The sequence below is a fragment of the Passer montanus genome, unplaced genomic scaffold (genome assembly GCF_014805655.1).
Source record: "Passer montanus isolate IOZ18808 unplaced genomic scaffold, ASM1480565v1 scaffold141, whole genome shotgun sequence".
Classification (NCBI taxonomy): Eukaryota; Metazoa; Chordata; class Aves; order Passeriformes; family Passeridae; genus Passer; species Passer montanus.
The window spans coordinates 783,571-811,335 of record NW_024361053.1 but is presented as its reverse complement, the minus strand read 5'-3'; the positions used below and the strand labels follow the sequence as shown (position 1 = coordinate 811,335).

The 27,765-nt window shown below is 42.5% G+C and overlaps 1 protein-coding gene across 1 annotated transcript in view; it reads right to left on the bottom strand.

Moving 5' to 3' along the window:
- Positions 1–18,977: 18,977 nt before the first annotated feature.
- The window catches only part of ABCD2 (ATP binding cassette subfamily D member 2), a 41,318-nt gene continuing 32,530 nt past the window's right edge, over positions 18,978–27,765 (bottom strand). The window contains exons 8-10 of the mRNA XM_039700538.1: positions 25,732–25,816; positions 24,886–25,011; positions 18,978–23,323 (exon numbers count right to left, since the gene is read on the bottom strand). Coding sequence (XP_039556472.1) covers positions 23,113–23,323; positions 24,886–25,011; positions 25,732–25,816 — 422 coding nt within the window. The 3' untranslated portion in view covers positions 18,978–23,112. The remainder of the gene's footprint in view (positions 23,324–24,885; positions 25,012–25,731; positions 25,817–27,765) is intronic.

Sequence of the window (27,765 nt, the reverse complement as noted above, 5' to 3'; positions counted from 1 at the left end):
TGATTTTTAAGAACTTTCTGAAAGTAGTTTTTTGTTCTCTGACTGGCTTCTCATTTTAAACTGCAGGTCCTGGAAAGCAGTCAAGCCTACAAAAGACATTTAAAATACCTTCCATTTTCTTCCTATCACTCACTTGGTTAAATAACAATGAGTAAAGAAAAGTGTTAAGCCACTCTTAACTGGTAGGCTAAAATATGCAACAGGGGAGCCTTTGCTTCCAATAACTGTGGAGAAGAAAGCAAGCTGCTGAAGGAAATTATCACTTGGCTCATGACAGGATGGGGGGAAGTAATCTCAAAGTCAAGAAGGAAAAAAGGAGTGCAAGGTGATGTTTATGTAATTAGAATAACAGCAGATAAGGAAAGGAAACAGACTGGTTTAGTACAGATGTCTGTGGAGAGAAGAAGGTAGAGAAACCAGAAAGGACAGGGTGGAGAAGGAAGAGGGATTTCTGGAATCAAAGGCAAGCAATGGCTCTGCAGGGTTATTTCTGGAGCTGATCAGCATAAGAGGAAAAGCAGCGTGAGGCACCTCTGAAGTGAGAAGAAAGGAGGTTGGTGTTTTCTATCCACCTACCAGAAAATGAATGAACTGTACAGAAGAAAAATACAATGAGAAGAAGCATATGATAAAAGGATCATATCTGGAGCTGAGCAGAGGATTCAGTGGGAATAGAACCACTACACTTGATGAAGAAAGAAAGTATTTCAGTGTGTACTAATGCTTTTTACTCATAAAAATTTTATTGTGTTAACTGTATTGTTGTTGTTAACAAAGCAGTATCATTTCCTTGGCCCCTGGCAGGCCAGAGTGGTTGTGTAATACAACAAAAATGTGCTTTTGCCCATACACTTATTTATCTTTCTTCTGGGCCTAAGGAATGCTGTAATTTGTACTATTATAACTGCTGTCTATACTAAGATGGTCATATCAGGGTCATATATTTTGATATCTTTTGATAGAAACATGCATATTGTATTATATCCCATGTAGCACAAATACACATTCGATCTCTATTGAACCAGTACTGCCAAACTAGAAGAAAATACATTAAAAAGAACAGGGCTAAAACATATCTCTGGAGCAAACCTCCACTATGTGATCTTAAACAGATTCATTATTCAAATCAGTGGATATCACTAAGAATGAATACGCCTTTTATGTCACTTTTATGTGTTTTGAGGATTTGTTGGTTAACTGAAAGTTGGCATCACCTGTTTTGCAGTAAAATCTTGCATGTTCACCTTGACAACTGGAAGTGCCTTGAAATATTAAAGGAAGAATCTAAATAATGGAGATGAGTGGAAAAAAACCCCAGAACGTAGTCTTTACAATAATGTAAATTAGTTCAATCATTTATGATAATACTATTAAAATCTAGCACAGTGTGAAGAATAAAATAACTCTTAGCAGGACAAGACCTTACTGGGTCTTCGGGTTGTTAAATATCTCCCAAGGTTAGCCAGGTCCTGTAGTTTTTTGCAGGGGACTTAATCATGTGGGTCAGAATCTTGTGCTTGTAAAGCTGGTTCTTGGGCCTGACTCACCAATGCTTTGAAATAAACCCAAAATGATCAGGATAGCTGAATGTTATTCTGTCTTCTTGCCATTGCAAAAGTGGTAACAGTGTAGAGTAGTAACAGTGTAAAGCTGTAAAGTAGCCAGCTAATTTACTGATCTTAACCAAAGCTTGTACAGCTCTTTCCTTCTCGTAGAGAGAAACTGAGGCAAGAAGGACACGTGATGCCTGTAGAAGAGATGGTTGTCAAAAACAATATTAGGGCTGATTCTTGTGCCTGTGTAAACACTATTAGACCACACCTTAACAAGGTGAATTATTAATACAAAAGCTGCACGGGAAATTAATTTCTGCTGCCTCTCACCAAAACCAGCTGTTCAGACTTGAATGTGTCACAATTGCTCAACATAAATTTTGCCTTAAGGATACAGTTACCCAACATGATGGATTTTTCATTATGTCCTTCCTAATAGTATCCTCATCCTTCCTCTGTCCTTCCCATTTTCCTCTTCACCACCATGATTTCAATTTCTGGTTCAGCCTTCTGAAAGGTACTGAATGATGGGAATCCTGTATTTGTATGGTGAGCACAGCATTAGCAGTCCCAGGGCAGACTCCTCTGGGCAGCCTTGCCAATCCGCCCTGGATAAGATAGAAAAAAATTACATATTTAAATGACAAGCATCAAACCCTAGCACATTCCAGATGGAATCAATGTTAAGTTACTCATCTCTGGTAAAATATCCAGATGAAAGTAGTTCCAATGAGGCTGGGAAATTTTCTGTTTCCTTACAGAACCTGCTGATGACTATTAGCAGAGGCTACTTGCTGACCAGTTCTATTATTGCACTGTGGAAACATCTTATCCTGCTGAACTGTGTTCCCAGACTCCCTCCCACTTCTCTATTCACTGCTCATGGAGTGCCTAAGACCCAGATGGTGAGTTCTTCTGCTTAGAACTTGTACAATTTTTTACAAAATCCTGTTTCCTAATTGGCATCCTTAGGCATTTCCACAATAAAACCAATAAATAGTAATAACAAAAAAAGAAGGATGGAAGGTGGGTGAAGACATGACTAATTACCTAAACAATACTTGGACCACAAGCCACAGGCAACATAGGAGCTTGGGAAGAGCAAGTGGGTGGAGAGTTACCTGAACAACAGAGGGTTGGGCAGGTAAAGAATAGATATTGCAAGACAAAACTGAGAGTTTTTATTTTGATAGCATCATGGAATTTATAAATTAAGGGATGACAGCTGTAGATTAAGCATGGCACAGGTTGCTTTACTCTCTCTGTGTATGCAGCCTGGCTTGGCACTGTCACACAGACTCATGAGAAAAAAGTTTAGTTGAAATGATGATATAACAAACTGGGAGGTGTGAGAAGCAGAAGTTCCCAAAGCAGGTTTGCAGAAGGACCACGTGCTGCACCATGGCAGCTCCAGCACCAAGCCTCGCCTCCCCTTCCCAGGAGGAAGGATGTGATTCCATCTCAGGGCTGGGCTTACACTTAGGTGGAGGAGAGGCATGCACTTATCCAGGTAGTAGCAATTAAACAACAACTCCTCACCTTCCCCTGGAAAAATGCAAGAAACTGAACCTTGTTTGCTTTAATATTTATTTTAATTTATTTTTATATCACTCACTGTGTATATATCACTTGGATACATTTAGACCAAAAAATGATACTCACACCAGTGACAGACTGAATTTTATTTAAATTTATATTTGGGGACTGGGAGCATAGATATAGTTGCTCCTGAAATGAAAGAGCACTTCTTTGCACAGTGGGTAATGAACTTCTGGAATTCATTGCCACAGGAGGTTGGGAAAGCAGACTATTAGCAGGCATAAAAAGGGATTAGACAAGATTTGTGAACAATGCCTCTATTAGTAGATAATGACAGGAACAGGCCGTTCCAATGTCTGTGGGCTTAGGAGACTGGACCAGAGGAAGAAGCCAGGTACCCATGCTCTCCCTGAAAAGCATCTCCTGTGTTCTCAGGCTGTGCTATCTGGATCTGCCTTGGCCATCTCTGTTAATGTTGTGCTGGGAATGTGGAGCACTTTCCAGGCTCTGCTGGGGCCTTCAAAACCTGTGGCTCAGCCAGGGCAGATGGCCAGCACCCATGCAGCTACCCCAGGGCGATCACAGGCTTTGGGCAGCAACAGCATCTGCAGAGCATTTCTGAATGCTCTGATGGGTTAAGCCCTAAGTGGTGCTGCTCTCAAAGAGGGCCAGAAACCAGAGTGGTGGAGTTGAAAAGGAGTTACAAAGAACAAAAAGGAACTGGCTTTAACAAACCATTCACTGAGGATCAGGAAAATATAGATGGAGGGAGACAGAAAATTCTGTTAATATGATACATATTTTAGTATGTTTGATAGTTGTTTGGGATAGCACCAAAGGAGCTCACTCTCCAAAAAGTGAATAAAAACAAGTATTCCTTTATTTCAAGGGACCCACCAAAAGGAAGAGTGAACATCAAACTAGACATGACTTTTCAGCTGTCTCTTTTTTCCAGCTGAATGCTCTAAATCCATTTGATTCTGCTCATACCATTTCCGAGTATTTCTACTGCCCTTTTCTGAATTCTTCCAATTCCGTTACCTCCTGCCTGAAATCAGGAGACTATACTGAAACTACACTCCATGTGAGGCTACACCATGGATTCTTACCCTAACACAAGGATGTTCTCTGTTTTTCTCATTTTGTTTGTAAGTCCTGAGGCTGTGTTTGTCTGATTGACCAGCACTGAGCTGGCATTTGTTATTCACCATCTAATACCTTCTTCCTGTGTGGTAATAGTGAAATCTTTTTTTGTTTTGTTTTCCCTGTAAAATGAAAGATTATTATCTCATTTTGTCCTCTGTCTTTGTGCTCTGAATTTCATTTACCACTTTTTATTGCTGAGTCATTCTGTATTAGGAGATTCTTCTAGATATTTTCATAACTACTAATGTTATTATCTCATTGTCTGGCATTTCGTGGAAAATGTAGATCTTAGCAAATATTCTTCTGAGGCTCAGATAATAAAAGATAATAATTTCTTCAAAAAATTGAAGAAATTAGGGATGTTTTAGAAAAATATGAGTAATGAGGAAGACCTGTAAAATGTGATAAACTGGTACAAGGGAAAATATTTAAATTAGCTGTGTATGTGTGTGTGTGTGTGTGTGTATCCCTGGTTTCATAATAGCCACAGAGCACATAACTAAAGAACAGAAATACCTGGAGGGAATGAACGAAGAATGACTTACAGAGGAACAGACTGGTTGAGAATACAGAAAGTGGATCTCAGGAACGAAGTTCATTACAGGGATCTATGTACATATCCAAGAAAATCTTTTTGGGAAAGTAAGAAATCACTCACTGCTGGGACATTGTAAATATCACTGGTAAAAAAAGGACCAGGAGCAAAAGCACTGTCCATTCAGAAATTATTGTGACCTTATCTGTATCTCTAGGCCCATGGACAATGGCTAATCAACACAAGAAGGAATTCTGGTTTGCTTTGTGCTTTTTCTTCTGCGATTTCTATTCTTTGAGTGAAGTCCTACTGTAACAAGTGTGGCAGTGTAATGAAAAACAGTCCCTCACAACCATTGAATAGTAATATAGTAGAGAGGAGAGCACCACCTAGTGCTAAGTGCTATTTCTTGATTCTGAGGTGTCTCCATACACTCTTATCTTCTGAACGTCTTGATTTTAGTGTTTTCCTGCAGTTTACCCATCCAGAGAAGATACAATCCTTGGCATCGAGGAGTATCCAGGCTCCTGATAAGAGTAGCTGGTTCGTCAAGAGCTCAACATCTCTCAGTTTTGTGCACACTAAGGTAATGCCCCAGGCACCTAGTTAACATAATTGTGGTTATTTGTCTGATTCATTCAGGTGGATTCTACTACCCTTACTCACCCAATGGAGTTTTGTGCTCCACAGATAAGACTGCTTTCATTCTAGCGAAAATTAATCAGCACTTATGGGACATGCTTAAGATACCAGAAGACCAATCTTCTAATGCTTGCAGTTACAAAGACAAGGATTCATTGCATTTACAGTCTGATCTTACACTCACATCAAATTTTCTAGCTTTTCTTGGATATGTGAAAGTTGTACTTTGTTTGTTTGCTTGTTGTGGTTTTTCCTGTTTGATTCGGGTTTTTTTACTTGTTTTTTGTTTTTAAAATGTCCAGGAGATCTTCAGAAAAACCATTGTTTTACATAAGAGTTGCCTTTATTATCATGATGATAGGTCATATGCAACCTTAATTATTTTTAAAGCATTTATAATTAAGGTCTATTACTGTTTGTTTTCTTCTGATTATCAATCCATATTATATTAGTGTTCCTATTTTTGGTCTTCAAAGCCTTCCACTTTATATCACAGCACTGAATTTTCTGTCATAATGTAATTAAAATTTCAAAAGAAGACAAGAAGCGGGCAAATCAACTTAGAATGATTCTGCATCAGCTATCATTGTGTATTATTTAAATCACTCCAGACTTGAAGATACATGTAGCATTGGTATTACGAGGTAATTTACATATAGGTGACTATAGGAAAATGCAATTTAAATGTCTTATTCCATTAAAATTTGTGATCTTCACTGACACCTATGACCAGATTAAATTTCTCTAATAATGGAGTTATTTCTTACTCCCTTGAAATTATTCAGCATTCACCGTCATTTTAACAGGAAATTATGAAACTCAGCTATTCAAATTCCTTCCACATCCTCTGATTTGCAAAGCACAGTTTAGCCCATAGAGCTTTTTATTTCTGTCCTTTAGAGTCCTACATTTTTATCCTATCAGGCAAACTTTGCCAAGTGCAGTCTTCACCTGAAAAGAAGCACTCTGTGACACCCAGAGCTCTTTTGCCATATTGTGTCTGTAATCTCACTGTTGCAAATATTGCCACCCACTAATGATCATTTCTTATTTTAATTTCTAAAATATCAGGTGACTGGATTGGATGTTTTTCTTTATAGGAATGTTTTCTTCTCTTGTGGGGTTTTTTGTAGTTTATAGGATCTTGGTTTATTCTTACATATTTTTGTCCTTTACCTAGAGAAAACAGCAGAATTTGTCTGTATGTGTGCGTGTGTGTGTGAGTATACATATATATTAAATACTTTGGAAAGGGCTGAGATTTTGCATCTTTTCTATAGTAATTGTGGGGAGCATGGGAGAGTGTGGGAACTGTCTCATTGCACGTGGGTTTAATTCTGTCACCACACTCAGCAACAGAACATCTATTCATAGCTACACTACTGGCACAGTAATTAACTAATTAGAAGGGACTAATTGATAAAAATGCAGCTACAGTGAATTAAATAGCCTGTGCACTTCTAACTAGGAGAGTTATGAGTTCATACTTTTTCTCCTCAGGAAACTAACAAACTCTGAGAAATGAAACCAAAGCAAAATTACACTTTGCTATGAGTAAGCCACGAGCAATGAGAGACTCTGGCAGCTGCTTAAAGTTCAGGTTTATGGCCCCATGCAGGGAGAGTGTGCAGCCCTGCATTAATGATACCCAGTAGCAGTCAAGATCCCTGCTCTCACCAAGGGCCTGCTGCTCTGCCCTCCCCAGTCTGGCACCTTGGCTTTTTCTTTTAGAGGAGGCAGAGGTCACCAATGCTGCCCTTCAAACTGAGTGCTGCTGGACTCCCTTTACACCAGTGCAAGGAGAGGGCAAGCCCTGCTCCACTGTGCCTGGAAGCTGTTCAAGCCTTCTTCCCGTTTGTTCCACAGGGTCTAGGGAAGGAAAAAAGTATACCTGTGTTAATGCCAACTTGGGAGACTTAGTTATTCACTAGTTAGTTATTTCTAGGGACCCCTTTCTTTTCTCACACAGCATGCCCACTGCCAGGAAAGATTGGCAAGGGGGAGGCTATTTGCAGGCAGGAAGCCAGAGTCCTGCTCTGCTGTGATGATAACTTTTGCAGGAGCAAACGAATGGCATCAATTTAAAAATTGTTACAGACCAAAGATTCTTTTTTTTTTTCCCCAGACTGCCTATTTGTTTCCAGTTCTGGTTTTGTTCTGTGTTTTCAGCAAGCATATAATTACCATGAATTATATAGCAGAACAGGGTGTGTATAAGGCACACCTTGAACAAGCAGGTTCCCATTGGCTTGAGCAATGGCTTGAGAGGTGTTGTTTCCCAAGCACAGCTTGCAAACCCACAGTCTGGGAGGCTTCTGATGAAAACTGGTTTGTTTTAAAACTTTAAAAAGTGACATATCATACCTTCTGCTATGACAAGGCAATCTGTAGCTCTTGGATTAACTAACAGTAGCCTTTCCTTATAGCAAACATAGAAATATTAAAGAACAAAGACTAAAATTATATTAAAGCAGATACAGATAGTGACTGTCAATCATTTTTAGCAGATGTCTAATAAATCCTTCTTTTTATGTTTGGGCAGGGTAGAGTAACTACCTTGCAGATTGCATCACCATATTTCAGTTTAGTCCTACGATTATTCATGGAATGGTTTGGTTTTGAAGGGACCTTATAGAACATCTTGTTCCAACCCTCCTGCTATGGGTAAAGACATCTTCCACTAGATCAGGTGCTCAGGGCCAGTGAAGTTGGGTCCCCAGTGAAACAGCTCTCTGGCTGGAGTGTCTGGAATTCCTTTGTGCTGCCCTTCCTGCTGACCTGTGATTCCACTTCAGTGTCTGGGCATCTCTTGCTTTTCCTGGCATCAAACTGGTAGGACTGGAAAGGACTGAGACTTCCCTCCCCTGGCACCCTTACTTTAAAAACTGGGCAAGCCCTTGACCAAAGATACTCTTCCCTTTCTTTCTCTGACAGACAGATCCCATCAGTAGTCCAGGTTTCTCAAAGTGGGACCTGTGGTATAAGCAGCCAACCCCTGGTTGTGGCCCCAGTTCTGTTACCATTTGTTGAGTCACCAGATTTGACTGGCCCTTTCAAACCCCTTCCCTTAGAACAGGAGAACTGATGGAAAAATAACTTCTCCACAGAGCCCCTCAGTCTCCCAGCTCTGAAGTCCTTCTTGTTACAGCATTAACTTGCTACCCCTGTTACTCAGTCTGTTACAGAAGCCTTTCATGAAGACATCCTGAAGGCTTCAGCATGCAAGGTGATTAAAAAAACTATCAACAACTAAAGAGAAGAGCAAATCATTGTCAGACAAGCATATGGATAGAAGGAGCTCACCTGCCTGAAAATCAGTGCTGCTGCTCCAGTCAAAGGAAGAGGTAACTGATTATTACTATAGGCACACAACAAATACATAGGGAACATTTGTTGTTATTCATTCTTCCTATTTACTTTTTTTTTCTCTGTAGATCTGCTCAGTTTGATTCCTCAGTTGGGTTGATACAGCAGCAATTCAGATTTTTTTTTTTTCTGGGAACTTGTTACTGGTACCTTCCATGCTCCTCACTGACAACGTGAAATGCAATAAACCCAACCTGCTACCTGAATGGTGGTCAGCTCAGGTGCTAGATGGGCACAGGACACAAAGAAGCCCCCAGAGTATTACAGAGTATTTCAACACTAGTCTCCTTCACAGAATTAAGGTTCTTAGACTGAAGACCCAAACACAGTCTTTGTGCTCTGAATTTCTCTATTTACCTGGTAAAAGAGTGTCCACCTTTTGCTGCTTGACAAACTGTGGGACAAAGTTCTACCTCACTTCCTTTTTGCTCAAGCATGAAGTGCATGATGTAAATGCAGGCCTGTGACACGTGCACATGACATCCTGTCACAACATACCCTCAGTCCAAGACCCCCAGTGACACTCAGAAGAGACCAAAGTTTTCCTGTGTCCTTGGTGAGGTGCTCCTTGGTCGTACAGCAGATGAGTTGTGCTGGTAGCCTGTACTTTGCCATGTGACTACCAATGATAATTACCAATAAATACCCCCTTCACATACCAAAGTCCAAGCCCCATTGTGAATAACTGGGGTTACAGTAAGCTATCCCTATGGGCAAATTTTTATATAATTGTCCACTATGGGTACATGTTCACACAGCTTCCAAACTGTCTTTCAAATTAAGCTAAACCACTCAGACATTTGGCAGCCCATTCACTTTCAAGTCACTCTCAAGACCCACAGAAAGTTTGCTCAGAATTTGAGTTAAAACCAAAGGAACTGATGCAATGCTACTTGTAAGAGACAATTCCTGCCTCCCCTTGTCTAGGCAGTGATGTGGGCAGCATGTCATTGGAAAAACAGAATTTGTCACTAAAGCCTTTGTGCTGCCTTTTTCCTCTAAACCCTAAGTTAGGAGGCAGCAAGAATAATCAATGGGTTGTGCTTAAGGCCCAAAAGCCCAGAATCCTTCTACATGATAATACAACTCAATATTCATCACTCTCTAATTTGCCATTCAGTCTTCAGTGTAACTGCATGCATTTCTCCAGAATGCTCAATAAAACATTCTTAATTATACAGGCTCTCCTGTATATTTTCTAATTCAACTACTACTTACAGGGTTTCTTTTTAACCTGTGGGTCATGTCCTTTGAAATGAATCTGAACTTTAACCTCTTACTGTCATGAGCCACCTGCTAAGCTATCTTCTATTACCCAACAAGTTTTTGTGTAGAAAATACTGTGACTTATGTACTATAATACAACCCTCTATTTAGTTACACATAAAATCTTATGAAATTTTTTCTGGGAAGTCTGAAATTTTCCTGGCTTGACTCAGTTTAAAGGTATACACATAAAATAAAAAAGAAAATAATCTTGTTTTGTTATATGGCATAAAGACAAAGTTATTTTTTAAATGTTGTGGTTGGGCTATATCTTGTCATGTTATCTTGTCATTAAGAGTTTCAAAGATGTAACATTTTTTGTAAAGGCCAAACTCCTGCACACTTATAATTATGCAAGAGTAAAATCTTTCCAGATTAATAGGAAAGTATCCAGCACTCATATTCACAAAGAAAATATGAAAACTCAGATTAGCTGCATATTGAAGGCTTGCAAGTTAGAAACGTTAAGATAACAACAATCCAATATTTGTTGTTTTCTAAAAATATCACTATTTTTAAGAAAAACTGCTCGAGGTGTGGCATTAGCAAACATGAAACCTTGCTCCATTTTTTCTTAATGAAAGTATCAGAAGTGTTTGAACTCTGCATTGGAAACAGATTGTGCAAGCCATCCCCAGCACGTAGAGCCTAGTTTTGAAGCATGAAGAAACAGGTTTTTGAATCAGCAGGGAAATGGTACTGAAATATCTCTAGGTAAGAACAGGCAGGGAAACATTTCATCATGTTCTGTAGCTCGCGGGTCCAGCTGTTTGTGGCACGTGCAGCAGCACTCGTAAGGAAACCCATTTCCCACATGCATTTACTCAATACATGTGGCATGCCATGAGAGTCATATCAAGGCAGCATCTACTGGAGGCAGAGGAAGAACTATGCAGAAAAGACAAAAGCACCATACAACTTTGCCCACATATTTCCCAGGCTGCAGCGAGCAGCAGGTTAGAAACATTCCAGTCTTGCCATCGTGTTCAGGACACAATTGATAATCACCAGGAAACACACCTAAAGATATGCATGGGTGTAAGTCTGTGCTGGCAGCATTGAGTTGTGCTGCATCCGCACAAGGCACATCAACATAAAGCTCTCATAAATCTTGATTGCAGTGGAAATTAAGAGTAATTTCACATCCATGTGGGCTGGTTGGCAATTCACCAACAGCCTTCATGCACTGTTTTCTGTCCCACCCACACAACAGTTCAGTTGTTCTACTCTGGAGTCCCCTCCTCTGGGTGATGAGGAGCTGGCTGCTGTGGGTACCTGTGTGAGCTCATGCCACACACAAAGCACTAGGTGGCCCTTGCAGCCTGTCCCTGTGCCCCACACACTCATCATGTTTATCACTGGACCCAGTGGGTGGCCTGGGACAAGCGTCTTCCACACTTCCAGCACAACAGGAGGATGCTGGATGTGCTGGTGTTCAGACAGAGAAACCATAGCATGCCAGAAAGGCATTGCCGTGGTCATGGCTGGATGTGGCCAGAGGTTCCCAAAGGCATCTGGGGCTCTCATAAGGACCAGGGGTTCGAAGAAGTTCTATAAATGGGTTAAAAAAGAAGCATTAAAATTTACTTTGGCCCATACAATACTGACTGAAGGGGTTGAAGAGTTCCTGGCTCTAATGGGCAGCAGCTCCCCTGGCTGTGGGCAGGCTCTTCTGGAGTGGGAATGAGTGCTCTCTGCTGTGAAAAGAGTGGTTTTCCAGCTGCTCCACCTAACCCTGTCAGCTGGTGAGGGATGGGTCCCTGGCTGGGGAGCGGCTCCTTCATCCCATTCTTGGTTGACTTCACGGCAGCCCTTGCACAATCCCTGGAACTACTGCCAGGCATCTCTGTTATGTGAACACCCTCAGAGCTCTTATGTGCTCAGTTTGAAACAGACTTCAAAGATGCGCTGCTCCTAGTCTTCAAAAGAAAGCTCTGCTGCCCCCAGAGGGGAAGCATTCCCTGGCTTCCCTCGCCCAGCTTTCCCTTTCCTCCGCCGCACTGCTGCCGCTTTGCTCCACTGAAGTGCAGCTGCCCTTGCAGCCCCCGAGCCTTCAACCTCACCCCATCAGGGTGAGATTCAAGCAGATTCCCCTTTCCCCACTCCCTTCCCGCAGCGCAGGGCCTGGGGCAGAGCGCAGGGTGCTCTGGATGTGTCCCTGTCCCGAGCCCTGCAGGACACCCCGGGACTGCTCCTGCCTCAGCCCCACTTCTTCACTGGGCCACAAGGACAGGGTGCTTGGGGAAGCCAGGCTGGCAGCTCTGCTTCCGAAACAGCACAAATGCTTAAGCTGGAGCAGATCAGAGGAACTAACCTGTTTTCTCAACAGAGCCAATTCTCACCCTTTTTATCACTCCTCAGAGCTGGGCTTCACCCTGCCCTGGGAATTCCAGTTCTGTGGAGGTAAATAAAGGAGAAATATACACCTTTTTTTTTTTCTTTTTTTTTTTAAAGAAAATAAATAAAAAGGAACTTATTTTTAGTTTCACAGCCAGAGAATAAAGCCTGGAAATATGAAGCACAGGTAAGGCCAAATGCAAAGCAGTGCCATGGGTGTGTGTGCTGGGTAGGTACTGCCTGTGCTGTGTGGCAGCTGCCTGTTCTGGGACCTTCACCAGCACCTCCTCTTGAGAAAGACATAGCAGGGTGTAAACAGTTATGCTCAAAACTCTGTGAATAAACAGAAGCACAAGCACCAGAGGAAAAAACCTAAAATTCCAAAATTTGCAATTTCCAAAATACATGACCTCCCCTTATTTCACCTTGGAAGGACAGAGTTGGGAGCATGTCCCTCTGTCTCCTGTCTTCAAACTCTGTGGTCTGTCAACAGACAGCCAGCATCAGTGATCTCTGAAGTGAAAACCTGTCTGAAAGGGAGTTCTGACAGTCTCAGATCTGCTCTCCCTGGAAGCTTTTCTGGGCTATTCTCTTCAAAGCGCAGGAGGGACACACCATCTGCCTCCTGGATCAGAGGAAGAGTGTATGAGATTTAATTAAGATGATTTTGCCCTCCAGTCAGACTGTTTAAAAATTAATTTTAGTTCGCCTACCTCTTCCATTGAACTCCCAAGCTAGAGGGAGCAATGTACCCTAAAATATTGATTCTGCCTCTCAGATGGCAGTGACCTACATTCATGGGTGCTCAGCCCAGGACTGTTGCTGCCCCACCACTCTGCAGACTGGAGGAATGATCAAGGTGCTGGTTTGGATTAGAGGCAGAGTTTGACATTAATCCTTTACTTTCTTTTAAATGCGCCATGATTCATTATCTCAGGCAGGATCCCATATCAGGTGCATTAGGAAAGCTTTGTGAGAGTCAAGCTGGGGTTGTTTGATCAAAGCTATGCCCTAGGCAACATGAGAGTTCTTCCCAGCCTACTACAGCTGGTTTCTGTGAAGGCAGACAGCACCGGCTGGAGTGCTGGAATTGACTGGAAGGAAACTTCAATGTGTGTCATTTTTTTACCAAATTTTCCCCCCTCTCAGCTTATCAGTCATGTCAGTCCTACTAAACAATGAGTAACTAAAGGCCAAATTCAATTCATCTTTGATTTGCACCTGCAAATCTTACATCATCCTCACTGCAGGCTTTCTAAGTGTGGCAGAGGAGTATTCAGCTAGGAAAATGTCAGCCTGGAAGAGATAAAGTCATGAAACTCTTGGGAAATACTGACCCTTGCCCATAGCAGTGCTGCTCCAATTAAGTAATGTATTGTGCAAACAGTGGGGAAAAGAATTTGGGAAGGAATTTAGGATTTGTTAATAATTTTGACTTCAAATCTCACCAATTAAATATGCAATGTATTGCACAATCAATCATTCCCAAGAGCAGCTAAGCACCTCAAAATTATATACAACAAAACTGTGAAGTGCCTTTACAATGTTGGGGGCCATGAATACAGTCACTATTTTATGTGTTATGCCTGAAAGTAATGACAATTTCTTAGCCCACTAATGGCAAAAGGAGTTGCACATGTAATCACTGGAACTCACTATCAATAATCTTTACAGGAAATTACTGTAGAGGAAGCAAGCCTGGATTGGGAGCAAACCTTGGCAATGCTATGCTGATAGGAGTCTGCAAACTCAGCAGCAACGTGGCCCCTTTCAAGTTCCTCTCTAATAATCTAATCAGTGTCATTAAAGAAACCTTTTCAGAACAGCTGAGTGACTGCTGACTGGTGACTCTGAGCTTCATGGTTCAAACATTTGCTTTGTTTAGTTTCCCTGATGTGCTCTGTGTTTCACCAGCAACAAATCTGGCTCCACTGTTCAACTCAGTGGAGTTCAACTCAGCATCATGTTTCCTTCCTGCCAGGAACCCACAAGACTGGAGTTCTAGCAGCACTTTCCAAAAGGCATTCCTGAGGCTTAGCATTACATGTGGAACAGGAGACCTGAGCCTCTAAGACAAAAGAGAAAATACACAAAAGCTTGTGTATTTGTGCCTGAATCTGGTGCTCAGTCAGCTGCAGGACCATCTGATTGAGTTAAAGAAGCAAGACAGAAGATGAAGAACTCTCCCAGGTCTGGAGTATTCTTGAATGCTCATGGAGGGCATTTCTGGTGAAATTCTCAGCCTGAAAACTCCCCATGGCACGCAGCAGAATTCTCACCTGAGCCACTGTGGGTGAGGACTCATCTTCAAGGGCAGCAAAGCAAATAGTTTCTGCTCACACACGCCTCATTCTTCAGGAGAGCGTGGAGCCCTGCCTCTTCTGCCTCTACCCACAAGAAATCAAAAAACCCTTGAAAAGATTGTGTCAGATAGGATTAAAGCACAAGCCCAGATAGATTACAGCCAGTCTAAGGCCTGTTTGGGCAGGTGGGTGCAGACAGCAGAGGTCTGCTGGCCATGCTCTGCTCTGGAGGCAGCCCAGCACTGCATTTCATGCACCCCAGCATCGTGTTCTGCCTGGCACTGGGTAAGGCAGGGCAGCTCCTGAGGGAAGCAGTGAGTGCCTTTCAGGGTGGGCAATGCTGACTGAAATGTGCTTTCATGGGTGCTGGGGAGGGGCAGCTCAGGTCTGGCTGTACTTGCTCCCAACAAATGCAGGAAAAGAGCCAGAGAGACTTGTCCTTCATGGCTCCAGCTCTCCAGTCCTTTCCTCCCAAGCTCACAGTAGCTCTCTGTGCAGCAGAGCTCAGCAGGGTGGCTGTGCTGTCCATGAAAGCACAGGGTGCTGCAGTCCTCCTGACTCCAGCAGCACAGAGTTCCCACATTCCTGCTGGCCAGGAGGGACTGGTTTGGCACCACTTAAGCCACAGATGCCATCAAACAACAAACACCCTGTGCCAAACAGGCACCTTCTGCTGGAGTACCCCAGCACTCATCGGAAGTAAAACCTGTCTTGGCTTCATTAGTCTGAATTTGTCTACTTCCAGCTTCTGCATCTCATTTATGTCTCTTGCAGCAGCATAAGGCTCTGAATTAGCAAAGTAAACACACATCTTGAAGCACAGCTTTAAACAAACTGAAGCAGAGCACTTTGAACACGGCCTTACACTCACAGCAGACTAGGCAGGTATTTAGTGATACAGCCTTAAGCCACGTCCTAGGTAAGAACATGATTTGGGCCCATCTGGTTTGTCTCTAAGATGCCCTTGAGAACTCCAAACTCCCCTGGAAATTGGGACAGGCAAAATAGGAGCGAAAGTCAAGAGAGTGAGAAGATTTTTTAGGAATTAATCCTTTTTTGGAGGGGAAGGGGTTGGAAAGTTTGGGGCCCATGCCAGTGCACTAAGCTCTGTTTTCCCAGAGGCACTCAGAGGGGCAGAGGAGCACCTTGATGGTGGCCCAGCTCTCACCAGAACAGCTCTGTCCTTGCCCAGTGTCAGAGCAGGGGAGGGGGTCTCAGGAAATTGACAGTACCACAGCAGATCAGTTATGGGAACATCTATCAGGCTCATTTTTTAGAAACAGATACTTTTTGGTATCTTTAAAACTGATGTTGCCATTGGTTGATTTTTTTTTTTCCTGGTTGTTAATTAAATCCTCTGCCAGACAGAAGCAGTTTTCAGCCCATGACTTGAAAGAGGAATTGAACCTCCCTTCAGAAGTCCCTGGAAAGCAGTCCTTACAAAGGAAGTGCAGTCATTCTCCCAGGACGGATTACCTTGCCTTCACTTTCATCTTGGTGTGAAATACATTGTTCACTCTTTTTTTCACCCATAATAATTTAAGCAAGAGTCTAATAAACAGAGTCCTCATCCTCTGATGCTCAGCAATGAGCCACATGGCAGATACATAAGGGAACATTGGCAATTAGACAGGAGCTGAATTCTCTGTAACATGATTACAGTACAAAAATAGGCCAGCAGGAGACTGCAAAAGCACCTCCTTGTATGCTCATTTCGCACTAGAAGGGATATGGCGATTTTCAGAATTTTGCTTCTGTGGCTGCCATTTCATAGTGCTTATAAAGAGATTTTGGTTGAATAGCAGAGCTCAGACAAGGCATGCTGTTATTTAAGAACAGATTATATGTATGGGTTACCTAGAAATACTCCAAAGGACACTATAAAAGGCAATTGTGAGTTTCTGATGAAAATTGAGGGCTAGGATTAAAAGAGTATTATTTGTTTTTCACAAGTAGGAGCTGTGTAAGTTTTAATCAACCTGGCTTTGCAGGTACAAAATGATGCTGGGAAGTTTTGCTCAGTGCAGGAGTGTCCTGTTACTGAGTGCACATCTAGCAGAACCCAGCTTTACCACTACCTGTTGCTGCACCTTGTACCTTGCTTTAGTACCTTGCCAGTGCTGCATTTTAGTTGTGCAGACATTACTCCTTGAGACTTTTCCTCAAAGTGTTTGGATCTATAAAAAAGCAGATGTATTTGACAGGACCCACCACCTCACTCCCTCTCTTCCAGCACCTGCCATCAAAGGCACTGCCCCCGGATGTCAGCGCTGCATCCATCCCAGGGGGACAGAAAATGGGACAAAAGGGTGGGAAGGAAGGCTCAGGCAGCCCATATAATGAAGATAGAGATCTCCAAACACACCAGCACAGCAAAGACCAGCTTATGTATCTCATAAACTTGATGTATTTATAGCACACTGTGGCTACAATTGAAGAGAATATTTTAACTGAGAACAAGAATATTGGAAGTACTGAATGCATTTTTTTAGCTGCTTTAAATATGAAATAGATTGGGTTTGCTTCAATATCTTATTATTTAAGGTAAGAATAATTCCTGATTCCTAAAGACTCAAGTCTTTATGAAAAGCATTATGAATCTGATCTACTTGAAATGAAATGCTAAAGTCAACAAATATGAACTCTCTTTCAAAGACATTTCAACTTAAATGATTTTTATAACAATTTTTTTTCATGCTAGAGCTGATCAACAAATGAGTGGTTTTGGAGTTTTGTTTGTGTTATCCTAGAAATGCCGTGTCACAGACATCTTGTCTTTGTATGTTTGATGACAACAAAAGAAAACTAATGTACTCTTGCACAATTACTTTATTTCCAAGACAGGTTTCCTTATTCTCTTTTTCTAACATCTGCCTCCTCCTATGGACTCTTCTGGACTGTTTTTTTCCCAGAGCTCATCCCAGTCTGGTGTTTACTGGGAGCCCAGCCCCAGGACCCAGCTGGCTCCTCAGCCCTGCATCAGACACCATCACAATCTCTTTCTCCCTTTTTTAATTACCTGCTTAAAACCAGATTGTTCAGACACATCAGACTTGCACTGAGTCAGTGAAGTATTTTTGAAAAGTCGCTGTTACGCTCTCAGAGATGGTATCACATTAGGTTAAAGACACCAATTAAAAAAATACAAAGCAGGTGCAGCAGAATGAGCTATAATCAGAAATAAGCCATACAGAGACAGTGTTAAGATGTTCTTCCCGATACTCCCCACCTCATAGAAAATTTCACCTGTGGGAAGTCTTTGAACACCTTTGCTCTGAATATTTCCTGAGTCCTTTCAGCTCCCATGATGCAAGTCTTGCTGTTCCCTTTCTTCTGGGAATACCTAACCCTTGGGCAGAGGCTCAGGACTTTGACACTTCACATCAAACCCATGGCACCAGTCCTCCTGATCAGAAAGCAGGAATGCTCTCCAAGGAGTGGACACCAAAGCATTTCTTGTCAAAAAACGTGAAACTGAAGTGCAACCTCAGCTTTCAGCTCACCTTCTCCACTACCACAGTTTGATGCACCAGCCCCAGCCTGGTCCTACAGCCTGCCCGGAGATCCCCAAAAATGAATTTCTCATTGCTTGTGTTCTGGACTTCACTCTCTGCCAGTGCTCTCCCTGTGAGTGGGTGCAGTGGCTGCAAGGGAGGCACAGGGGACTGGACTCCAGCCATCCGTAAGGATCTGGTTCTCCAGTGACACCATCTCCACTGCCCTCCAACGGCATAATCCAGGTGCTGTACCACACAGAACCTCACCATCCCCTGCCACACAGCTGGAGAGGGGCTGGACACAAGCCAGCTCTGTGCCAAGGCTGCAAAGGAGCCAGCCATTGCCCTCACACTCCCTAAGGAAAAGCTCGCTCCTCTGCTAGGCCACCGTGAGCTCTTGCTTGTTGATTATTTGTGGCACTGATGCTCTCTGCATAACTGTGTCTTACAAAAACCCTAACAGCATCCTTTGGGAGCGATGCTGCACTGCTGACATGACCCTCTGGCTCACTGCTTGGTGTAAAAGCCCCAGCAAGGGTGGCAGCTCTTGTTACCTTCCTGTCATCAATCAGCTACACGCTGAAGTGGATGGCACGAAAAATGAGAAACCTCACAGCAGCCTTTGATGCCAGCCTGACCTAGGAATGAAATACTTGTTTTAACTTGAAAATGCACAGCATCCACCCCAGCTTTCCTGCTCCATCACAGAAACAAGGGTTGGGAAAGGACTCCCAGAGCACATGCAGGCAGGTCCTGACTGCTTTGTGAATGACTCATAAGGAACACTGTAAACTGAAAGTAAATGCAACATGTTTTATTTGAGATTGGAATAAATTACAACTGTAAAGCATATTTTATTGCTTTATAAATTGTCTGCTCTTAAAAGGCATTAATATCAAACATAAACAAAACAAAGACACATTTGATTAACAGTTCAGTTCTCCTAAGCTTCATGAACAGCTCAGTAGGGGGATTTCTTTATATGATTGGCTCAGAAATTTGACTTTGACATGCATTATCACCATTCATAAGTCTGAGTGGACTGTAGATGTGTTCATTTGCTTTAAGATATAATTTTCTCTAAAATATTCCATTTAATACCCAGTGCTTCATTCCCTACTCAAATACAAATCCCACTGCTTTTGAAAAATTCATTTGAAACATATGTAGGATTTTCTGTCCCTGCAGAAGGAGGACTTCCAAGTCCAAACCAGGAATGAGTCCGACCCCAAAACGAAGTAAAAAACCAAGTCCTCCCAGGTGAAAATAGTGAAATCCCACACACAAAAACTGTGTCCTTCCATTCTGAAGGTTCTTGCAAAAACACTCTGCATTATCTGAACACACTGACGTGAAGAACTCCTATTTTTGTTGTACAGATGCTACCTGCCTGAGGCAGGTATGACTCTTGCTCATCACCTGTGCTCTTCTAGGTGCAAACAGACCCTGGCAATCCAGTCTGCCCTGAGCCTGGGGGGTGAGAGGCTGCTCACAGGCTGGGTGTGCTCAGCACTGGGCAGTGCCCAGCCCTGAATGCACAGACACTGTGACAGGGTCTGGCTAGCTCCAGATAGGTATGACAGGCAGAAAGGAGGCCAAAAAGTCACCTCCTCAGCCTCCTGGGGAGCCACAGCTTCTCAACACCAAAAAGGGAATGAACATTCATAAGCAGTTCTCATTACACCACAAAAAAAGCTTCTGCCAAGGTATCCTGTCCCACTGTGAACCTCTTGCATGACCAGGGCCATGTGTTCCCCATGCCCTGGCTCCAGAACAGTGTCTCCATGAGCCATTCCTGAGCAGGGAGCATGCACCTCTGCTAGGCTGGACCCAAAGCAGCACAAAATGAGCTGGACCATGCCCTGTAAAACTCTCCAGAAACAGAAACGGAGACTCCAGTCTCAACTAGCCCTTGGAACAACACAGAAAGTTTGCAAAAATACCTCCAGGGCAGCTTCACTTCCTGCCACAAAACTAACTTGAAATATAACAAGCCTCTAGTAGAGAAATTCCTTCTAAAACCAGCTAGGTATCACTCAGGAAGTTCCTGTTTAGAGAAGTGTTTCTTCGCATAGTGGCCTCTAAATTTCTTGCCATGCCTACAGGAACACAAATAGCTCAGTGAGATGCTAGAGTATTTTACCCTAAACAGCTGAACAGGAATGGTTGTCTATTACTGGATCCAAGAAATAAATGTTGAACTTCAAAGAAAATAGTATTAGATTGATCCAGGTCTGATTTCAGGTTTCATCAAAATTTCATAACATTAGAATTCATAACATCAAAATTTCAGTAACATATATTAATTTAATATGTTTTATGCATCATCTCATTAAAACAAACCAACTGCAAACAAACTTTCTTCTACTAAACGTGGTTTCCTCAGAAGAGATTTGGTTTGTGCCATGAGGGATATCCAGCTTTGATCTCTGTAAGGCATACAGCAGATTTCAGGGGCTGCCATAATGGCTCCCAGCAAGTCAAGGGACAGGGGCAGAGCTTTGGTGGGATATCTGGAGCTGTGCCAAACTAGGCCTATTCTTCAGCACCTTTCAGTATCCCACTCATTCAGGGAGTGGATAACCCTGGGTTAGTTCCCAGCCACATGTTAAAGTGCTTAATGGAGAGGTGGGGAACAGCAATGCCCCTTCCTCCACCTCAGGTCCTGGCTTGGGAAAGGTTTGTGGGAAGTGGCTTTGAGGCTGCCTTGTGCTAGCAGGATGCAGCTGGGACAAGGGTATGTGCATGGTGTGCCCTGATCCATCTCACCTTAGAGAAACATCAATCAGAAACCTGCAAGCTTTTACACTCATCAGTCATCTCGGTTATGCTCACTGAGAACAGATTCTTGGCTGACTTCTCTTTTTCCTTAGCAGTTATGAATTTTGCTTTGAAGATGAGAAAGGGGAAAGCTCACCTTCAGGGAGAGGGACAAGCACAGACATTTTGCAAATTAAAATGCATACACATGTCAGCCACCCCAGCAGTGACCTCCATCTGTGTTTTACGACACAACATCTAATTATCTTGAACCTTAATTTTTCAGCTCTTTCAAAGGTTCCTAGGAGCATTCCTTTCTGTATCAGTGAGATGTCTCAGGGGGCTCTACAGAAAAAAACTAATGAAAGGAACCAATTGTTGTCATCAGGGTAAATTACAGGGTTACATTCAAGCTACAGACACTGGAGGGAGCAGACGTGCTCCATTTTCTGGTGCAAATGCCATACCAAGCAGAGAGCTGAGCACACTGAGAAGGAATATGGGCTAATGGTTAGTGCACTGGACTGGGATTTGGCAGATGATGCTTTTTCTTGAAGCAATCAGAAAAAAAAAACAGGTTATATCAACGTTAGGGTGCTCAAACATTTCCAGCTCAGTAAATGCCCCCTAAAATATTTCTCCTCTCCAAACAGCTCTTAGCAGTTTATGACTGCCTCTCTCAGACTAAGAACAACAGACAGAAATCTTCTAAGGAATCACACACTTCTAGGGAAAAAAACAAAAAAACAACAAACTTCAGGATTGCTACATCTCGGCTAAGGCTCATTTGCCCATCTGCAAAGCTTCTTTCCCCTCCTGATCTTCACTCCTGAGCTGCCCCTTTGCCGTGCACTTGCAGTCAGAGAACAGGACCTCCTAAATACATTCACATCTTTATTGGTATTCTCCAGCTTTTGCATTCAACAAGGCACTCAGGCCAGCACTGTCTCAGGCAGTTCTGTTAAAGAACCTTCTGACTGACTGGGGATCTGAACTGAAAAGCTGATGGGACAATCAGTGAGTGCATCTGAAAGCAAGGTTCTTAACCAGTGCATTTGCTCACAGGGAGGGCAATGTTCTGCCACTCCACCAAAATATGGCAGGTATATTCACTAGTGGTTACCAAATGCTCTAACTTTTCACAGACCTTTATAAGTGCTGAGCATTTCATTTGGCAGGACAGCCATGCCTGAGAATTCAGCCTATTGTTAGAAACTGCCATTTCCTTCTCCTACAGTCCTTCCCACCACAAAGTGTCTCATGAAACGAACAAGTGTCTGTACTGTGATTATGCCAATGGAGGAACTGGGTCGGACATGGATGCCAGCTGGATTGGACCCACAGAGAAGATGAATGATTTAATCAAGCCAAAACTAAGTCACTTGATGCCAGGCCCAGTGCTCCATCCACACCACCAGAGGTTACAAAGTAAGGGACATAAATAATCCCCTGAAGGAACTGATGTATCATGAAGGGCAAAGAGCCTTTGAAGCTGTGTAATGGCATAAAACACAAGTATATTACATGTTTAGCTCTGTCCCTGCTTCTCTGTCATGAGGGCAGTGGGTTGCTCAGACAGCTGTCTTCTGGTCAGCCTATTACATTATTTCCTATGGAAATGCAGGTAAAGGCATGTATACTATTCAGTAGTAGAACAGAAATCTTGTTTTACAGGGGCTGAGAGAATGTTTCTTATACCCCAATGAGATTTTTGCATGCATCTGCATACTCACCCAGACAGCGGCCCTGCTGTGCTCCATGCCTGAGTGTCATGCCCGGTTGCTCTGCGTAGCAGGCATGTCATACGCACACAGTGACCCGGTACAAGAGCACATTCTGCAGGCCAAGGCTCAGGCAAAACTTCACCTAGAAAACCTAAGGGTGTTGGTCATTTCTTGCAGTGAATTGGGCTTTCACTAGGAATTAACGTAAGCTTTAATGACTAATCTTATACTCTGTGCACTTGCTTATTTTCTTTTCACAGTTCAACCACTTTCCTCCCTAATACTAAAACACTGAAGTCTTACATAGCATTCAGAGCATTATTTTCTGCTGGCTGTGTTTTGCTATGCTCTAAGCCTCTGTCACAATGCATGCAAAGGATAATGGCTGAATTTGTACTGCTTTTAACTAAAAAAATACTTTTAAAAACATAAACCATAAATTATTTATTCTTCTTTCTCCATTGTTTTAAGCACTGAATCTTCTCCCAGGATTTTACACAGTTCATTGAGTCTCTGCTGCATTTTAGGAATTCCTGCAAGCTGGGATTCCAGTCTCTGTTTTTCCTCACTCAGTGACAAACGGATCGCGGTGTCCAACTGCTCGAAACGCCAGCCGCCTTGCCCGTCAAACTGCAGCAAGTGAGTGTGGTACTTCCTGCAGCAGAAATTACAGCATTAGCAATGGCTCAGGGAACAACAGATGGCTCCTTCTTGCATGCAAATTTGGATGTATGTGTCTCTTTTCAAAGGTGCCTCTGAGGACTTTGAGCTGTCCAGTTCTGCATCACTGGGTAAGGCTTTTTTTCAATGACTCGTCATGCCAGGACACTCTTTCATAAGGGATTTGGGTATTTCAAAGCCTGTCACCAGGACTGCCCCAGGCCAACAGTGAAATTCAGCGGCTGCCAGCTGGAAGTAACAACACTGCTGTGAGCTCCCAGCAGGGGCAGTCACTGCCTCTGCAGCCCCTCGCCTGCAGGGATGCTGGCAGGAGTGGCAGCAGGGCCATGGAAGGTGCACTCTTCACCTGCTGTCCCTCTTACTGCCTCCTTCTTAGAAACACTGTGGCTACAACTGCCTTCACTACAACTTTATCAGATGCCTTTTTCCCCAGGAGACAGAACAAGCATCAGACAAGGTTCATTTCTCCTTCAGGAATTCTACTCCCAGTTTTTTTTTTATTTACCTCCCTTTCTGACAGATGTCTCATCTCCTTAGCAGCAAATACAGTGAGGCAGGCATGATGCACCTGATCCTACTGATAAAACTCGAGTTTGTTCAAATTACACCTCAGTTTGTTCCTCTGTGTCTTATAAAGTTGGCTAAAGGTAACTTTATTCCTAAAACATGGTTCAGTTTGCAAGGGGCCGAATAAAAAGTCTTTATAGGAGTAACAGATCATTCAGTGAGTATCAGGGTGTGTGCACTGAAAATATTCAAAGGTGTACATGTGGAGTTTGTCAAGACCTGACAAAACATTTTTCAGGAGGTGCCAGAGGAAGAGCACAGAGTTCCCTCAGAGCTGCTGGTATGACTGCATAATTTATCACTACAAATTATAGAAGGTAAAATGCATCATAAAATACTGATTGTAAATCTCATCCAGAGAATGTGAGAGCTTTAATAAACTCAATGGCTTATGACATGGGACTGACATCTCCAGACTAATATTCACCATTTTTGCATATTATCCTTTGTGATACCAAATGCTTAACCCATCCTTCTATTTTTCCATCACCAAAGTCCCAAAAAAATCAAGAAACTAAATCCTGAAGATAGGGGACAATTGCTAAAAAACCAGACACAGTATTCCTATGGAAGAACAAAGAATAGTTTAACCACTTGCCATGTTTCCCATCCTGTCCCTGCACTGGTAAACTTCCCCAGGACACCTCAGGTATCTTGTCACCTTTACAGAATAATCTGGTGGTACCTGTTGTGGCTGTGGCCACAACAGACTAATTAATTACCTCTTAGACATTCTGCATATTAATAACTGAAATGCATTAAAAAATAAGAAGGATAAATAAATACCTTTCAAAGAATGAAAAAAATCCATGTTAAATTAATTTACATCACTACTGCTGTAGACAACTGCAGTAGAAACTGCAGTAGATATTGACTAAACAACTGCCCCCGTACAAAGAATAAAGGCCAGTCCACTGCTTGTCAGAGAGCTAAAAGCAAGGACCATGATAAAGCCCTGAATATACTTACCAAAGAGAAGGTCTGTGTGTTATGGAAAGCAGGGAGATCCCAGCAGCTTTTGCAGCTTGGAATATCTTTCCTTCGACATCAATGCTTACAGCACTCGTACATTCATCCAGCAATGCATATTTTGGCCTTTTAAAAGGAGATAAAGAACATTACTCTTCTTGGATTTGGACAGTACTCCCATGTACAAGGCTTAATTGAAAGAACAACAGGAAGTAGAGAGCTATTTTTGCCAGACAGCTGTCTCTTATTTACAGCTGGAAGCTGGCTAGAAACAACATGAACTTTCCATGCATTATTCAGGTGAAAAGACAACTTCCAGGAAAAATGGGGTTTATTTCCTGTCCCATTTGAGTACACAGTGATCTAACTTCTATGTCCTAGTCTGACCTAGTATTATTTTGTACTTATCAAGTTATGCAGTAGCTAAAGCCAACTCAAAGCTTCCTATCCACTGCTATGTAAGAACTGGGCTGCCTTTATGTGCTTGCAGTCTCAAAAATCAAAAAAGGTTAAGGAGCTTGGCTTTAAAACCCCAAGAGCTTCTTGCAGTAGTCCATCACACTTCAGCAGCATTTGTAGGAGGGAAGATGCTTGTGCCTGAGATGTTACAGAAAGAAATATGTGAAAAATGCAATGCTATGTTGCCAAAAGCAAAGCTTAAGAAGCATTATCCAAACCAAAGACAGAGCTTGAATGAATAAACAACAAGATTTATGCAGGTCCTATGCTAGACAGTGCTGCATATTGCATGCAGATTATAGTCTACTACTGCTCAAACTGTAACAGGATCTGCAAAGCTCTTTCTCATTTTCAAATGCTTTTTAAGGAATGAACCATAACACTTACTTGTGGTAAAACATCCGGGCCATGCCCATCCTTTGTTTTTCTCCTCCTGATAAGACATCTTTCCAATCCATGACAGCATCCCAGCCTTCAAAAAAACAATGCAAACAAAATGAGTCAGGACAATATAAGTTTATGTAGGAAATGCAGCTTCACTTGCAACACCTCTACAGTCTGTAACCAGAATCATAAAGAGCATTTCAACTGCAGAAGAGACAGCTCAGGCTACTGAATCACATCTTCTGAAATATCTCAATGCCTATCCACTGGAAAAATCATTGGAAAAATGTCCCTTATGTCATGACAAATTTAGAAGTGGAATTTAGACTTTTTGGTCACATAGATATTGTCAAAAAACATTACTTACCATCTCTTTGAAAATAACTCTTTGATCTGTATATAACTAGTAATGTTATTCTGTCATATTTGTTTAATGGAACAATTCTCTATTTTTTCATGAAAGGTATGAGTGGAAATATAAAGCAAGGAGGGTGAGCTGTGTTACTTCTGATACCTGAACAAATATGAGACAATGGGGCTTATGAAGGTACAGGAGGCCTGGTACTGCTCTGTCTGTGCTTGGTGCTATACCAGGGCTTGGCAGAACTGAACAAACATCAGTGAAACATCTGATGGGGGGCTGTGTGACCAAAACCAGTAATTGATAATGGCAGAGACTAAATTTCAAGATTTTCCTCTACATAAAATTAGAAAATATAATGTAATCATTTTAAAATAAATATTTATAAAGTTAGATTAAAAAAAACCAGGCATATGCAAGAAAGACATCACCTTTAGCGATCCTACAGTTTTTCCCTATTTTCCTTCCATTCTTGTTTAAGGATGCCAGTGGGCACCCTCCCAGGAGCACATAAAGTGCTTTCTCTGAGCAGGCTCCTAACAAAGATGGAGCTGTGTAATGACCAACTGAATCACCATTTGGATATACCCTGGTAAAGGGAACAGATGCACACAGGCTGCTATTGCTGAGCAGTCCCAGTGCTGGGACCTCACAGAGAGCTGGAGTGCCCTTCCACCAACACCCTGAGCTCCCAAAAAGCACTGTAAAACACCTGGAGCACTCCGTTTTGGCAAAGGGTTCTGGCAAGGGATGGGAATGGTTCTTCACAAAAGCCATAGAAACAACTATGCTTCTGAAGACAACATTCAAGGTGCTGCTTATGTTCTGTTATTTTTAAGCTGAGAACACAGAGGAGACTCAGGACCTGCATCTGAGCTGGGGTGTGGGTGGGTGTGCATGTGTGCACATGTGCCTGGGGGAGCAGTGCCTGTGTTCACACAGTTTCTTCCTGATCAGCTGGTTTCTAAGAGTTTATTAAAAGACAAAAATGGAATGAAGTTCAAAAAGAAGCATCCTCTTGTCAGCAAAATAATTATACTATTTACTCTAAAGGTGTAAGATTTAACCTTCATTTACCAGGATACAATGGTCACCTCTGTGGTTACTTCAACTTACATTTTAACTGAGTGTGACATGTGCATCTTGTCTCTTCCTGCCTAGCACCCTCCCTGAACTCTCCTATTTTCCACTTAGAATGCCTCAAACAACAGATAAGGAAGCGTGCAATTTTATATTATCCGTTAAAAAAACTCTTTTCTAATGTCTAAATAATTTGGTCTGAACATGTCGGCATTGTAACTCACACTAAACTAACTCCCCTGTCTGTGAACAGTAGTGCACCTACTTGTCTCCTGTTTCTTCCTGCTGCCATGGCACAGGTCAGTGATGGTACTTGTATTCTTGGGAATAACAGCCAAGTCAGTGGCTTAGGTCACCCATCACTACATCCACTTCAGAAATGAAGAAATTAAATGCTCGCCCATGAATGCAGCACAAATCTCTCAGTAAGTGCAAGCACAATCCTGGCTTTCAGAGTCCAAATTCCTAGCCCACCTTCTTGTTATGGCTTTTGCAGCCAGTAAGACAAAGAGCATGTTTAATATGCTGGGGCACAGTAACAGCAGCAGAAATACAATCAGCTGGCAGCAAGAACTAGTGATAGCCTCAGGACAGCA